This window comes from Stigmatopora nigra, chromosome 23 (genome assembly GCF_051989575.1).
Source record: "Stigmatopora nigra isolate UIUO_SnigA chromosome 23, RoL_Snig_1.1, whole genome shotgun sequence".
In the NCBI taxonomy this organism is placed as follows: domain Eukaryota; kingdom Metazoa; phylum Chordata; class Actinopteri; order Syngnathiformes; family Syngnathidae; genus Stigmatopora; species Stigmatopora nigra.
In genome coordinates this window covers 3323094-3339175 of record NC_135530.1, presented here as the reverse complement: position 1 = coordinate 3339175, position 16082 = coordinate 3323094, and the positions used below count along the sequence as shown (strand labels likewise).

Here is a 16082-nt window from a genome sequence, read left to right as displayed (position 1 = left end):
AGCCACTCTTAGCATTCCGCGTTTAGCTGGCTGGAAACGTGCATGCGGCACTGAAATGATGCCCACGCAACAATCGACCAAGTTGCTATTGTTTTGCATGAGAGTTTGCCAGAAGATCGAAGTGAAATTCAATGGCGATTTCCAGCAGGAAGACTAAAAGTGAGCTAGCCTAGCCATGCTAATGTAGTCATGTTAGTTCGGAAGGGAACACGTCACTTACCTGCCGGGAACCTTCGCCGCGTTTCGTTTCCAGAACTGCTTTTTGTTTCCGTCACCTGACATTTTCCCCTCTCGGGTCCAATGGCTACCTTATACACAGACGATCGGACGCTGTCGCTGCTTCTGAAACGTTAAATCGGGGTTTATTTACTACAGGTTCCTTCTTCCAAAACTCAGAAAGCGGCCATGTTGGTACTCGCTTCCCGGAGTAAGCGCGTCCTTGATTGGTTGAGGAAATCGTTTCGGGTGATGGACGAATCATAAGTAAGATCTGCCTTCAGGTTGTTGACGTCACTGTTAGGGGCTTTGTTGACAAAACTGAAGTGCGCTGTCAATCAATTTTGACTGTGATTAGAGATAGCAGCATTGATACATCAATTGACTTTAAATATCAAAAAATAGATTGACATGACAGGCTTCATTCTAAGAAGCAGGAACTGTTTTCCCCTTTCGAGAGTGAGCCATTACTGGTCATACAGGATCTTTGCTCAAAACAAGTTTCCCGGACTTAGTCATCACATGAACTACTAAGTGCGCTCATTCTGTTTTGAGCGCTCCAAAAGTAGATCAGAAAATGGATCATCAATATATTGTGTTGTTGTCAAACCTTTTCAATAAGCAAGGACCGGTGAATGTGATTCTTTTTCGGGATTTTCTGGTGTGGAAGGATATTGGAAAGAACTGGAAAAGTTCTGTCAGCATTTCACCAACAGGTAAGTCTATGCAGAAGAGAGAAATTATTAATATGTAGTAAGTAGTTCATAGTAAAAGTTTAACTGATGTCATACAGGTAATGAATATATGTTTGTGTTACCATGGATGTGTTATGGAATGTCATTGGGAATAGTATTTTGTAAATAAAATATATTATAGCACAATTTACTTACAGAAGAGGCAAGATAAGCAAACCAATAAAATCCCCATTATCTGAATTCTACTACACTTTTATGTTTATACACTGTATAGGTACTACTACTATTATCTACCATCTGATTAAATAAAATAATAACAATAAAAAGTTCTACACGCCCTTTTCCAAATACAGTGGTACCTCGAGATACGAGCTTAATTCGTTCCGTGACTGAGCTCTTATGTCGATATTCTTGTAACACAAACGAACGTTTTCCATTAAAATGAACTAAAAACGAATTAATTTTTTCCAACCCTCTGAAAAAACACCAAAAACAGGATATTGGATTGGAAAAAAATGTTTTATTTCTTCTAATTCGTCATCTATTAACAAAGTAACACATAAAAAATGGTTTAATATTACTATAATGCATTTATTAGTACTAAAATTAGACGGATTTTGAGGGAAGGAGAGAGAGAGGAACAGAGAGAGAGTTTGTTTGTTTATCTGTTTTCTTTTTCATCTCCGCTATAATATTTTCATCTAATTCATAAATTATTTGCATACCTCACAAAAGCAAACATATGGGTATTAGCTCTGGGACAAATGTTTGCTCATGTAAACGAGTTCCACTGTTTGAAATCATCATAGCATATCCAGTGGGACAATTATTGCCAGTACTCTTCCCTCTAAACCTGGCCATTGACCTTCTTCAAAGTGGTATCAAGCGCACTATAAAATACGCTGCCATAAACACTTGCTTTTATTGAACCAATGTTCCAAGTTGATCACATCAAAACGTCTCATGGCGATCGTTTTGGCCCCAAAGCGTCGTCGCCTGACGAACATGCAGCCGGTGTTTCAAACTAGAGACAAATTGGATGACAAGGCAATTTTAATTAATACTCTCCTTACATTATTTCTTATAAGCCTATTTTTCCTGTTGGCATGGTTATTGCAGCTGAAGCTAAAATTATTATTTTTACAAACATCCTCAGGACATGTGTCTGCTCTTTGAGATACTAGTTCCATGCTCACCATTTTGGAAATAATCCTGTTGGGTATGCAAATGAGGAGTGGGAGGAACTATTGTCTGAGTCACCCAGAAAATACTTCCAAATGTGTGAATTAAAACCACTGTGATGATGGATAGAAGATCAGATACCAGTTAAACCGGAGTAGAACAATTCCACGCAGATTTTATCTTGAAGAATCACGTCATTGGTTTGCTATGACAGCTTTTCTTTAGCCTGTTTTTCATGTTTATTCTTTTAACCAAACATCAAGTGTGTGGAAATGCCAAGTAGACTCATTACTAATAGTAAATGTCACGTGTGCATGGTGCCTTTGACATTTAACTGGATTTGCTTGAATCAGAGCAGCTGTCAGTCACAAGTAAAGAGAGGGGCAGCTTGATATTTATATTTATATACAGTGGTACATCGAGATACGAGCTTAACTCGTTCCGGGACTGAGCTCGTATGTCGATTTTCTCGTAACTCAAACCAATGTTTCCCATTGAAATGAACTAAAAATTAATTAATTAGTTCCAACCCTTTGAAAAAACACTAAAAAAAGAATATTGGATTAGAAAAACATTTTTATTTGTTGTAATTCGCCATCTATTCACAAAGTAACACATAACTAGTGGTTTAATATTACTAAAATGTGTTTAATAGTACTAAAATTCCACAAAGGAAGGCAGCAATCTTTCTTCAGGACTAGGCGGTATCCCACGTGATCGAGCTCCCTTCTACCTTGCTTGTCCTGTTTTTTTGCCTAAGTAAAATCCACTGTCCCGGCCCATCGTGTTTGTCAACCCAGGTGGATCTGCGTTTTGTAAATCTAAAGTTAGCCTATCTGTGCGTTGAAAGAGGGCCGCAGAAGCATGCCAGAAAACGACAGCTGGAGATTGGGTAAACTGCAGGTTTGTACCGCATTACTGGCTGCAATACGGGCCCTTTCATTACCGTGATTGCATTTATTTACCTGCTGCAGCTGAGGTCAATAGACAGCGGAGGGAAGCTAATTACACTATGAATCAACGCAAAAAGGGTGGAGACCTTCTGGCACTGGGTGTGGGTTCAGCGAGAGAATTTTCCCACTTATTTTTCAACTAAAATGATCACTACTTCAAACCCTCTTATCTCTACACTCGCTTCCAAAGAGAAATGGTTTCGACAAATGGCGCGTAGCAGCCGAGAGCAAACGTTGCCTTCGACTTGTGCCGTCTTGTCGTCCAACACATTGTTGTTGCCAAGTCGCAGTAATGGCAGAGGGATTACATAGACATCCGCTGTGTACAAGTAGGGTGGGAGGAGCATAGGAGTGATGTTGAATATAAATAAGATGATGGTTTTGTGTCATTTTGAAGGAGGTGAGGCCTGCACTGTATTTTATATGACTACCCAGTCAACACACACACACACGTGTTATATACTATTTACACACCAGCCTCACAGTTCTGGGGTTGAGGGTTTGATCCCAAGTGGGTCTTCACTGGGTGGTGTGGTGCAGGGCATGAATGGTTGTGTGTGTTTGTGTATATTTATATGCATATATGTGTGTGTGTGTGTATGTATATATATATATATATATATATATATATATATATATATATATATATATATATATATATATATATATATATATATATATATATATATATATATATATATATATATATATATATATATATATATATATATATATATATATATTTTTTTATATATATATATACACATACATACATATATATACACACATATATATACATATATATACACACACATATATACATACACATATATACATATATATACATACACATATAAATACACACACACATAGACAAACCTCTATGATCAGAGTGAATCCCACTGTGGTTTTGAATCATCAGAATAAACAGCAACATGCCTAAAGGAACGAAAACCAAAACACCATCAATTGTTATAATGCACACTGTGGTCCTTCTGCTGTTTACAATTAACTCCAAATGAATGTGGATTGCATATCTAAGGAGCTTTACATAAAAAGTAAGTTGCAATCTATTACACAAGGACAACTCTGAAATTGTCAATTGTTGTGGGAAGCCTTTAAGGCTGTCACTCATTGTGTTGCGTTCATTATCTAATGAAACACTTTAACTATTGGTAAGGTTAAAGCTCTCAGCGTTATGACAAAAACCATCAAGAGGGCATACTGGAAGATGAATTCCAATAGATGCTCAATTTTTCTTACTGTGAACATTTATAGCTTCTACAATCTGCACAGTTAAAGCTGTAACTTAGACCGATGTGCTTACCGACAAACTCATTCTATTACTGAATCTCTCTTCTTAGTGAATGGTCTATCACACTATACATTCATCTGGCTCATGTGATTGAGCCAAATTAGTGTACCCTCATTCTTGGACCCTCATTTGCCAAGATTTTTTCTGATTTGAGATGCTCCAAGCACTTTTCTTCAACCTACTTTTTCTAGCGCAAAACCAGGAGCAAAAAAAGACTCTCCCCCACCCAGCCGCTCGTGACTTGTGCTAATCTTTTCCACACACACTCATCACATTTCCTAAAAACCTGACATTCAGCAGCGAGACGACCTATTGGGCTGAAAAGCAACACGCTGAGCCGCACGGCGTGAATAGGCTACTCACTGAGGCCGAGTGCCATTACTAAGATCCTTTTCGGAGCACAAAGGGAAAAGATGTCAGAGCGCACTGCAAAGGATTTGGGCCTTGTATGGCCGAGGGGCTTAGTGTGTAGCTTAGAGGAATTCTCCTGGCTCAAAACTCGGGCAAATGTATGCGCTGATGGGATTCCTGTCTTTTCATGTCACTTCAAGACAAAGTACAGTGGGTACCTCGACAAATCAGTGGACTGACATACGAGCAATTTGAGATACGAGTCAAATTTTGATATACGAGCAGACAGCGGTCGCGAGATGCTGCTCAAGCCGGGAGAATATCAAAATTTAAAACAAAATTAGAATTAGGTTTAGTGTAAGGTTAGATTAAACTTATTTTTGAGTAGCTGCATCGTAATATAAGTTCATTTAAATTTGTTTATGTTATGTTACGAGCGAGTTGCCATGCAAAAGTCTCCCCCTTGGAAAACTGTAGAATTTTACTGCTATTAAACACATTTTAGTAATATTAAACCACTAGCTACTTGTTACTTTGTTAATAGATGGCAAATTAGAACAAAAACATTTTTTTCCAATCTAATATCTTGTTTTTGGTGTTTTTTTCAGAGGGTTGGAAAAAATTAATTAGTTTTTAGTTCATTTCAATAGGAAATGTTCGTTTGACTTACAAGAAAATCAACATACGAGCTCATTCCCAGAACAAATTAAGCTTTTATCTCAAGGTACCACTGTAAAACCATTATCAGCACCATCATAAATATGAGGAAAAAAATGACACACCTTGCCTTATCGTTATGGGTGTGGTTATTAACAGGTATTAATCTTTTACTCTTGTGTAAGACAGAGTTTTGTCAGATTGTATGTTTTGTATAGTGTAGGAAGTGACCTGAAATGCTACCAAATCAGGGTAAAAATTAGGGTTAAAAACCCTAAAGTATGGACCCACAAGAGTGAATTTGATGCAATTCCTCCAGAATGTGCATTTTTTTTTTAGTTGAGAGCAATACATAGACATATGCAGTGTCTGAATTCCATTTACATTATGTTTAAATTGTTGGAATGGATGTCATATTATCCCGGCGCCGCCATTCCCCACAAGGCCATCACTCTGCTGCCTATTTGTCAAAGTGTGAATATCCATGGCTGTAAACGTATTCATGCCGGCACGCCGCATCATCTTTATTTGAGAATAAAATGAAATCCCATTCCTTGCCCAGACTCTCTAGAGAGAAATAATATGTCGCGGCGCCCGCCATCCATTTGGCCGTATCAACTTCATAATTCGACTTGGAGAAGATGTGGAGGAAGGATTGTGCGTGAGACTGATGGAGAGGTCAGAGACTTTTTAAAATGGAGCAACAAGTGCAAGGGAATAATGCACTGCTTTGAATTTAAAGGGGTTTATAAAATGGTTTGTTTTGAATGTGCTTTATTTCGTTTTTAATATTCCCTGTGCGTTCTGTTGGCAACAGTGACGGTGACATAACTCTCACCTGTGAAAATATTCGTACTTGTGAAATCAGTGGCGGTCTGTGAATTTCCTACCGACGCCTTCAGCTGTTTAAATTAATCCAACCCTCAAAAACTATTTTATGGCTATAAACCAGCTACTGCAGGTGCAACACATAAAAAGCATGAATAATAACCGCATATATTGAAATATTATTTAGGAAAAAAGCCATTTTTTACTCACCAAAAATGCATTGAATGATTAAGGATTGTGTTTTTGCAGCTTGTCGTCACGCCGTTCACGTGTCCGAAGTCGTAGCTGTGCACCAGAGGGAAACGAGTGGTGGAAGCAAGGAGAACAAGTATTTGCAACTCAATCCTCATGCATTTACAGGTACTGATTCTTAATTCGCTTCCGCTGGTGTGTGCAAATCACTGCCATTTAAATTAGCAAAATGGAACCCTATACAGTGGTACCTCGAGATACGAGCTTAATGCGTTCCGAGACTGAGATCGTATGTCGATTTTCTCGTAGCTCAAACGAGGGTTTCCCATAGAAAAGAACTTAAAAACAAATTACTTTGTAACAAACTTTTGGAAAAACACCCAAAACAGGATATTGGATTAGAAAAATATTTTTATTTGTTCTAATTCGCCATCTATTAACAAAGTAACAAATAATTAGTGGTTTAATATAATTTGTCTAGTATCTCAAGATAAATATTTGCCCAAAATTTTACTCGTATGTCCGGCCACTTACTTGTATGTCAAGGTACTGCTGTACTTAGGCTTCTTGTTTCTGTGACAGTTTTTTACGTCAAGAGGACCATGCAGCATCAATGGCAGTGTGACCAGGTCTCATTTTACTGCGATGATCTGGGACTTTGCCAACAATGGATTCAAACCATCAATCTTCAACTGGAATTACAAAGTATGCAAAATGAATTGACACTAACAATGAAACTAATTGACTGCAATGTTGGATTGTATATGATTTTTTTTTAGGTTTCATCACTGGTTATAGAGCAGTTCAAGTTAATGCGTGACACAGTTTCGACTAGAGAGTCTTCATGATTGTGGGAGACTGTTATCCTAAAAAACATGAATTTATTTCGGCGACGGCTTTTGTCGACGCCCTCGGGGACGTCTCGAGGCAAATCTATATGATAGGATTCACTTTTCAGAAGCTCTCTCGTAGACGCTTCCTCTCAGGCTACAGAAAATGAATCGGAATGCAATGTTACTTTTAAGAACGTTCGTTCATGTATTTTGGAGGCGGCAAGTCTTGACACACTGAGTGCTCGGCCGTTGAACGTTTTCCAGCAATGGCATTAAGAAATTGGGAAAAACATTGAGGAATGTTTGATTGGGTTTTCGTCGTCTGATCCATCCATTTGGTCTCCATTGGCGATAAACAAGCTATTTAGCATTTTTCGTCTGGCCAGTTTTTGCAAGGTTTATCACCGAATGATACAGTGCTTACCACTTTCCTCATTATTTCTCAAAGGGTTTATTTTGTCAATGAAAGCTTCATCAAGCTGATGGCAATGTGCACATTTGTTTAATAAAAGGATGATTGTAATACCTGGTTGTGAAACCTCAGGCACGGGGGCCAAATCAAACCTGCCATGATATTTTGTGAAAGGAAAAAAGCATTAAATAAATGAATTTACAGTTGCTTTCCACAAATGTAAAAAAATATATATCATACCTGTCAACAACACAAAATACCCATATTTTATACGTTTTTTGATCATTGAGAGACTTTTTGCACAACAACGCACTTGTAACATAACATAAACTAATTTAAATGAACTTGGATTACAATGCAGACACTAAAAAATAAGTTTAATCTAACCTAACACTAAACTTAATTCCAATTTTGTTTGACATTTTGATACCTGTCTTCTCCCGGATTGGCTATTTTTGCCCCGCCTCCAAACTGACTTTCAGTCAATATCGAGGGTTGTTTGAGTTTATATTCCCTTCAAAATATTCCCAAAATGATGCACACAAATATCCTCAGAATATTATAACGAACAACCACTTGCCAAAGAGAAGTAGTCTATCTAACTGGTATTAGCGACCACCTCGCCATTTGCACTGACCAACGGGAAAAAAACTGAAAAAAATGAAATGCTCCGCCCAGTGCTCGCAGAGACATTCCACAAGGGATTTGTGACAGATAAGACAGTGGCCATGATGTTTTTATGAGCAGGATCTAACGTCCGCTGTCTGCTCGTATATCAAAACTTGTCTCGTATCTCAAGATAAATATCTGCTCAAAATGTTTCTCGCATTTCAAATTGCTCATATGTCGGTGCACTCATATATCAAGGTACCACTGTATATATATAAAGAGAGATTGATTATTTTTTCTCTGTGCAGCCAATCGCCCAAAAAGTCTGCTGGTGTACATCAATCCTTACGGCGGCAAGCGTCAAGCCAAGTACATTTACGATCAGAAGGTGGCACCGCTGTTTTCCCGAGCCTGCATCGCCGTCGACGTGATTGGTGGGTGGCTATCAGAGGTGGACTTGAGACAGTGAAATAAAAAAATGACTCCCGGCGGAAGCCCGTGTTTTGGCGTGAAGAGGCTTGGGAGAATATGATTTGGCTTCCGCTACCATTAATCACACCGGCACCTTAATGGAGGCGGTGATAGCTGATAAGCTCGGGTATCCAAACACATCTATTATTCAATAAGTGTTTGCAGCAAACCCACATAGTCTCTGCACTATTGATGGTCCATCAGAGTAAATACTGTTTGTTCTGGAGCGCCGGCTTGCAAGTGTTGTTATTAGAAGGCCGCCGCGTAGATTTACAGTTGGAATTTTGCTTTTGTTTTGTTTTGTTTCCTTTTCCCGGGCTCCGAAGAGCGTGATATACGATATCGGAATGAGCTTTTCTTGTTGTTGTTGCTTCCTCGTTTCCAATTTTCTCTCGTAAATCAATCTGTACAACCGGGGCCCGGTATATACCTCAAGTAGAGGTACTTCTTCACGTCGTGGGCTGGTTATTGTTGGTTTCTTTGTCATTTGGCTAATCGAAACTGATGATTCTATTTGTTTTTGTAGTTACAGAACGGGCCAATCATGCTAGAGATCACTTGAGAACTGAAGCCAAGCTTGACCAATATGATGGGTGAGTTAAGATAATTACAGGTTGGTTTATTTAAAGCAGCTCAAAAGTTAACATTTTATTACATTTAGCTTTAAAAAGTTTTTTTTTTAAACTTGGGGAGTCAGTATATAAATACTACAAGTATTAAATATGAAATGGTACATTGAAATGGTACATTTAGTTTCACCCAAACATTTTAAACTTGAGTTAGATTCAATATTTAGATATGACTTTTTCACAATTAATGCAAGAACTAAAGTGGAATATTCTAAACATTTTTTTCAACATTATTTGTTATTATTTTTATGCCTCCATTTAAAATGTCTTTGAATAGTACCAAATCTAAAAAAAATACTGCAAAAAACATGACAATCACTTATTCAAAAGGCAAAAGATAATAATGTTGTCTGCAAAAAAAATGTCAACTTTAGAGTGGTGTGTGTGGGCGGAGACGGGATGTTCAGTGAGATCCTACACGGACTGGTCGCCAGGACTCAAATGGAACACGGCATAGATCCCAACCCACCGGATGTCAATTTGGCACCATGTTCCCTCCGCATCGGAATTATCCCTGCAGGTGAGTCTGCATACTACGAGAGACTAGATTGTGGATTTGGGATGACCCTGATCTGAAATTGGTCCTAACCATGTAACTTGCTTAGTTTGTGAAAAACATCGGATTCTAAACTGTTTCTAGTTCGCTTTCATGGCCTGTCAATAAGTTACAATCAATAAAATAATCCAGAAGTACAAAAAAACATTTTAAAGTAATATATTATTGAAATTAAGCCTGTAGTGTGGATTGGTATCTAATTGACAACTGATGTCAAAGACTTGCTGATCACATAAGCGTTGCCGAGTTACTGAAGAAGGGTTGCCCTGGCAACAGAGCAGGCGGTCCCAACGGAGACTTAAGTGGGGTCGGTCACTCCAACAGAGGGATATTTTTGGAGAAAAAAAACACCTTTTGAAAATGACAAATTGGTGATTAATGCAAATATATATACACCTTTATAGTCCAATTTCAAATTTCTGATGTCCAATCATAAGACTGTTGTGAATTTTAATAGCTACATGTTGATGTCTGTCTAACAAACTAAGATCTTTACGTATTTTCAGGCTCTACAGATTGCATCTGCTTCGCTACGGTGGGAACCAACGATCCAGTTACATCCGCTTTGCACATCATTGTAGGTGAGTGAAACTTTGTATTCTTTTTGTCCTATATTTAACATGGATTTTAAGATGTTATAACATGTGTTAACAGGTGACTCCCAAGCTATGGATGTGTGCTCGGTGCACCACGACGATACGTTTTTGAGATATTCCGTATCGCTGCTGGGTTATGGCTTCTACGCGGACATTCAGACTGACAGCGAGAGGCAAAGATGGCTGGGTCCGGCTCGATATGACCTGTCAGGTAGTAAAAATATGACGTTGGGACCAGTGGCAGTCCGTGAATTTCCTAGCGACGCCTTCAGCTGTTAGGGTTAGGGTTAACTGCTAGGGTTAGGGTTAACTTCTAGGGTTAGGATTAGGGTTAGGGTTAACTTCTAGGGTTAGGATTAGGGTTAACTTCTAGGGTTAGGATTAGGGTTAGGGTTAACTTCTAGGGTTAGGGTTAACTGCTAGGGTTAGGGTCAGGGTTAGAGTTAACTGCTACTGCAGTTACAGCTGCGACAAAAAAAATCATCAATAATAACCTCATACAATTGAATTATTATTTAGGAATATAGTCATATTTTAATCACCAAAATCCATCCTCCTTCTTTTCATGTGTCATTTTATATTATTTTTCCCTTAAATAGAAACAACCTTGTTAGTCAACAAATTGAACACACTTAACATTGTCATTATTGGAAAGTCTTAACTACAAATATATAGAAACAACTAAAGGAAAATGTTTTCCAACTGGAATTCGAACCCCAGTCTCCTACATGCCAGTCAGATGGACAAACACTTGAATTCCAAGAGCAGACTTGAGCATGTTTCAAGTGATCAGCGAGTGTTTCAGACACAATTCGGACACTTGTGCTATTAACATCTCGTTGAAACAACAGCAACACAATTAAAAGCCTCTGAATTGTCTTTTCCACTCTAAACTAAACGGACAGAAGGCTCAAGGCACTTTCTGCCTTTTCATTCCAGGGGTAAAGACCTTTCTGAGTCACAACTACTATGAAGGCACTGTCTCATTCGTTCCAGCAGAGGACGAAGTAGCCAACCCCAGGGACAAAGAACAGTGTCGGGCCGGGTAAATAACTTGACACCTACATCTAACTTGTACACAATCGTAAACCAATGTCCCGTAAGCAACTACAACTGAGATAAACAAGGTTCATCAGTTTAAAAAAAACAGCAAAAACAGTTCAGTCTGTTAAAGCAAAAGTCAGAAAATCAGGTCATGATTTGTGTTGCAGGTGCCGCGTATGCCAGCGTCAAACTTCCTTACAGGAGACACGAAATGACGAACCGCCACACACAGGTAAAGTTTCCATGTTTGAAATGAGTGATGAAAACTAAGCGGCCTCATTATTCGAGTGTTTTGTGACATTTGAGTCACGGGGAAAGCCATGGGAGTCCCCAGTGAAAATGGGAGTGGGAAATAACAGATTGAGGCGAATTATAGGCTGTTTTGACAGAAAAAGTTGGGGAAACAACAACAAAAATTGGAAGGGGTTGCTCACAAATACATTTTCTCTATCATGGTTTTTGACTCATTTACTGCTAGTGACAACAAATCCACCAAAACTGGGAGAACTGGTTACAGTGCAATTGATAGATATCAATGGTCACAATTTGAGTAGAGTGGTACCCCGAGATACAAGCTTAATTTGTTCCTGGACTGAGCGCTTATGTCGATTTGCCCGTAACTCAAATGAACTTTTCCCATTGAAATGAACTAAAAACTAATTAATTTGTTCCAACCCTCTGAAAAAACACCAAAAACGGGATACTGTATTGGAAAAACATTTTTATTTGTTCAAAATCGCCATCTATTAACAAAGTATCAAATAACTAGTGATTTAATAGTTTGAATTTGAATGTTTTTTACTTTAATTACATTGCTCACTTTATCTTCCTTTTTTTGCGTGGTGCGACTTATATACGATCAGTCAGTCACTACCGTCATTTTTTTTAAACTGTGCAGTCGGTGATACTTGGATGGAGATTGGCGGAAAATTCATCGCCATCAATGTCGCCAACATGAGCTGCGCGTGTCCCCGCAGTCCGCAGGGACTTTCGCCTTCCGCCCACCTGGCAGACGGCACCGCCGACCTCATCCTGGTGCGCAAGTGCTCCCGCTTGGACTTCTTTAAACACCTCCTCCGACACACCAACAAGGAAGACCAGGTAACCGCTGACACGGCAAAAAGACGCCCTCACCTGCGGGTTGTAAATAACCGTCCCGGGGAGGCGCAGCTATTGGCTGTTATTTGTGCAACATCAGAAGGAGAATAAAGCCCTCAAAGGATAACTCCACCAACAGCATTGAATTTGTCTGTGTATTTGTATGTTAATGTATATGTGTATATGTGTATATGTGTATATGTGTATATGTGTATATGTGTATATGTGTATATGCGTATATGTGTATATGTGTATGTGTATATGTGTGTATGTGTGTGTGTATATGTGTGTACGTGTATATGTGTATACGTGTATGTGTATATGTGTATACGTGTACATGTGTATATATATTATATGTGTGTATATATATATATATATATATATATATATATATATATATATATATATATATATATATATATATATATATATATATATATATATATATATATATATATATATATATATATATATATATATATATATATATATAGATAGATATAATATACACACATATATATATATATATATACACATACATATATACACACCTATATACATATATATACACGCACATACATAGATATACACACGTATATACATATATACACACACATACATAGATATACACATGTATACACATATATATATATATATATATATATATATATATATATATATATATATATATATATATATATATATATACACACATACACATATATACATATATACACATATATGCATATACACACATATATACACATATATACATATATACATATATATACACAAACATATATACATGTATACACAAACATTTGTACATATATACAATATACAAATAGAATTTCATTCCTAAAATGAGGGGAGGGAAGAAATTATTTGGTCCAACATTTAGGACATTTTGGGGGTTTTAAGATGATGCTTCACTTCATATCAGCATGGCTGATCGCTCCAGAAACAAGTATTGAGAAGCCCCTAGGTGCATTTATGACATATAATTGCAAAGCGAGACCTTTCTAATAAATGGCTTTCACCGCTTTTTAGCTGGAGGCAGAGGGATAAATAAGAAAATGTTTTACGAAAGACTCTAATAGGGATGAAATTGACTTTTTTGAAAGGTTAGAAGTGTCATCTATCTGTTGTTGTTTTTAAGGATTTGATCTGAACTGATGCCCGTGTAATCCATCCACAGTTCGACCACTCATTTGTGGAAATCCACCGGGTCCGAAAGTTTCGCTTCCAGCCGCACCACAACGAGACAGTCTTGTTATCGGACCTAAGCGAAGCCCAAATGGATCACATTGGCTCTGGCAACACATCACCCTCCTTCGAAAACTCCCCCTCCAGCCACTGGACGTGCGATGGAGAGATCCTGCCTCACGCCGCCATCCAAGTCAGGTATAAGATTACAAATAAAAAGATAAAAAAATGAACTACTGTGACACATACACAGTTTTTACAGATCATTGTTTGCATCGTCGACTAATCGCAGATTGCTGTACAGTAGTTCCTCGAGATATGAGCTTAATTCGTTCAAGGACTGAGCTTGTATGTCGATATTCTCGTAACTCAAACGAACATTTCCCATTGAAATGAACTAAAAACAAATTATTTTGTTCCAACCCTCTAAACAAACACCAAAAACAGGATATTGGTTTGGAAAAAATCTTTTATTTGTTGTAATTTGCCATGTATTAACAAAGGAACACATAACTAGTGGTTTAATATGACTAAAATGTGTTTAATAGTACTAAAATTAGACGGATTTTGCGGGGGAGACTTATCTCAAATTGCTTGTTAGTCGAGTTACCACTGTATTATGAATTTTAGTCCGTTTTATACATGAATCACGTCATTTCTGGTTCTTTTTTTCCTCAATCAATGCCATCCTCATCATCATTATAGCCTGCAAACTGCCCAAAACAAAAATGATTGTATGTTTAACTCATATTCTCTCTTTTCTCCAGTGTCCAAAGCCAGCTCATCAAACTATTTGCCCGTGGCATCGAGGAGAAAAACAACAACCAAACTCCAATGTGGCTTCTGGAAACAGACTTACTCCAAGATATAGGCTGAATTCTAAAAGCTGAACAATATAGAACTCACAGAGAGTTAATGAAGGCAATTTCACACAAAAATGCCTATCGGAAAATCAGAAAAGAAGAGAAGGAAGGCTTCTGGAGAGACTAATTTCATTTCTTCTGATAATGAGCCAGGGATTTCTTTTCATCTGTGACCTAAAGCCAGAACCAAGAACTACTTGACAAGAACTCGTCTGACACGGTTAATATTTTTGGAGTAAACTGGATGCCGTCGAAAAAGACGTTTTGTTCAGTTGAGCTCGGATGTCAAACGGGTCGTGATGTGCTGAAAGAAAGGTCATAACATTTGAACAATTGGGACTGTTATTTTCTATTATAACGTCAAGTGTGTGTACCTTAAAGGTATGCTTAAGTCCATGGAGAAGTTGCTACAAATGTATTCTTTGGCTTTAGCAGTGAAAATGAAGTACTAGTCAGTAGTTCACTGACTTTTATCGTATAAGCCTGCCATCCAAAGTGATTTATTAAAGATTTATTAAAGAACACATTCATCTTGTACCTTGCAATGTATTTGAATGATCACTCATTATTTAGGAAATACACTGAAAGAAAGAAAATACAGTGGTACCTCGACATACGAGCAACTCGAGATATGGGTATAATTTCGGGGAAATATTTGTCTTGAGATACGAGCTAAACTTTGGTTAGGTTAGGTTAAACTTGTTTTTGAGTGTCTGCATCGTAATTCAAGTTCATTTAAATTGTTTTTGTTATGTTTCGAGCACGTTGCCGTGCAATACCACTACTACAACTACTATAATTTTAATACTATTAAAGACATTTTAATAATATTAAACCACTAGTAATGTGTTACTTTGTTAATAGATGGCAAATTACAACAAATAAAACATTTTTTCCAATCCAAAATCCTGTTTTTGGTGTTTTTTCAGAGGGTTGGAACAAATTATTTTGTTTTTAGTTCATTTTAATGGGAAATGTTCGTTTGAGTTACGAGAAAATCGACATACGAGCTCAGTTAGAGGTACCACTGTATAGCCAGGAAATGAATGTAGTTTTTTTTTGTGTTTTTTTGGATGGGGAGTCCACTTACAGCTGCTTTTTCAACACCTTTAAGGGACAAGCAAAAGGATACAGGCCGGAAAATGAACATAGTAAGGTTTCAACCCTAAAACAAAGAAGGCTTATTAGACAGAAGCTACCTAATCTGACGATTAACTTAATGTAGGTTGAAGCTTTCACGGTCTTATCCTTTTTAATGACTAATGTAAAGTGAGACAAAAGACTTGCCCCAAGCATTTGTCTTCAAGCGGCTATTTATTGCTTAACAAGATGTAACTTCACTTTAAGACATGACCTACTATAAATAACATAATTGT

General features: G+C 37.6%; 2 protein-coding genes across 8 annotated transcripts in view; one reads left to right on the top strand and one right to left on the bottom strand.

Annotated features, from left to right (window-relative positions):
• Positions 1–450, bottom strand: part of tbc1d22a (TBC1 domain family, member 22a) — an 86956-nt gene extending 86506 nt beyond the window's left edge. For all 6 annotated transcript variants that reach the window (XM_077709836.1, XM_077709835.1, XM_077709837.1 and 3 more), the window contains exon 1: positions 221–450. In XM_077709836.1, coding sequence (XP_077565962.1) covers positions 221–282 — 62 coding nt within the window. In that variant the 5' untranslated portion in view covers positions 283–450. The remainder of the gene's footprint in view (positions 1–220) is intronic.
• cerk (ceramide kinase) lies at positions 196–15195 on the top strand. 2 transcript variants are annotated; one of them, XM_077709841.1, is made up of 13 exons: positions 209–932; positions 6447–6557; positions 6972–7094; positions 8552–8677; positions 9241–9307; positions 9718–9863; positions 10406–10480; positions 10554–10706; positions 11435–11540; positions 11707–11771; positions 12438–12640; positions 13836–14041; positions 14611–15192. In XM_077709841.1, the coding sequence occupies exons 1-13, from the start codon at positions 794–796 to the stop codon at positions 14717–14719; spliced, it is 1629 nt and encodes a 542-aa protein (XP_077565967.1). In that variant the 5' UTR covers positions 209–793; the 3' UTR covers positions 14720–15192. The 2 variants fall into 2 exon arrangements, with proteins under 2 accessions (XP_077565968.1, XP_077565967.1); XM_077709842.1 differs by lacking the exon at positions 6447–6557 and having other exon boundaries at positions 196–932; positions 14611–15195.
• Positions 15196–16082: the final 887 nt, after the last annotated feature.

What these genes read in the sequence shown, in the direction of transcription:
- cerk (XM_077709841.1), top strand. Translation starts at nt 794, where the DNA reads ATGGATCATCAATATATTGTGTTGTTGTCAAACCTTTTCAATAAGCAA. An exon ending in AAGCTTGACCAATATGATGG is followed by an intron (nt 9,308 to 9,717) that starts GTGAGTTAAGAT and finishes TGTCAACTTTAG; the next exon opens with AGTGGTGTGTGTGGGCGGAG. An exon ending in ACACCAACAAGGAAGACCAG is followed by an intron (nt 12,641 to 13,835) that starts GTAACCGCTGAC and finishes ATCCATCCACAG; the next exon opens with TTCGACCACTCATTTGTGGA.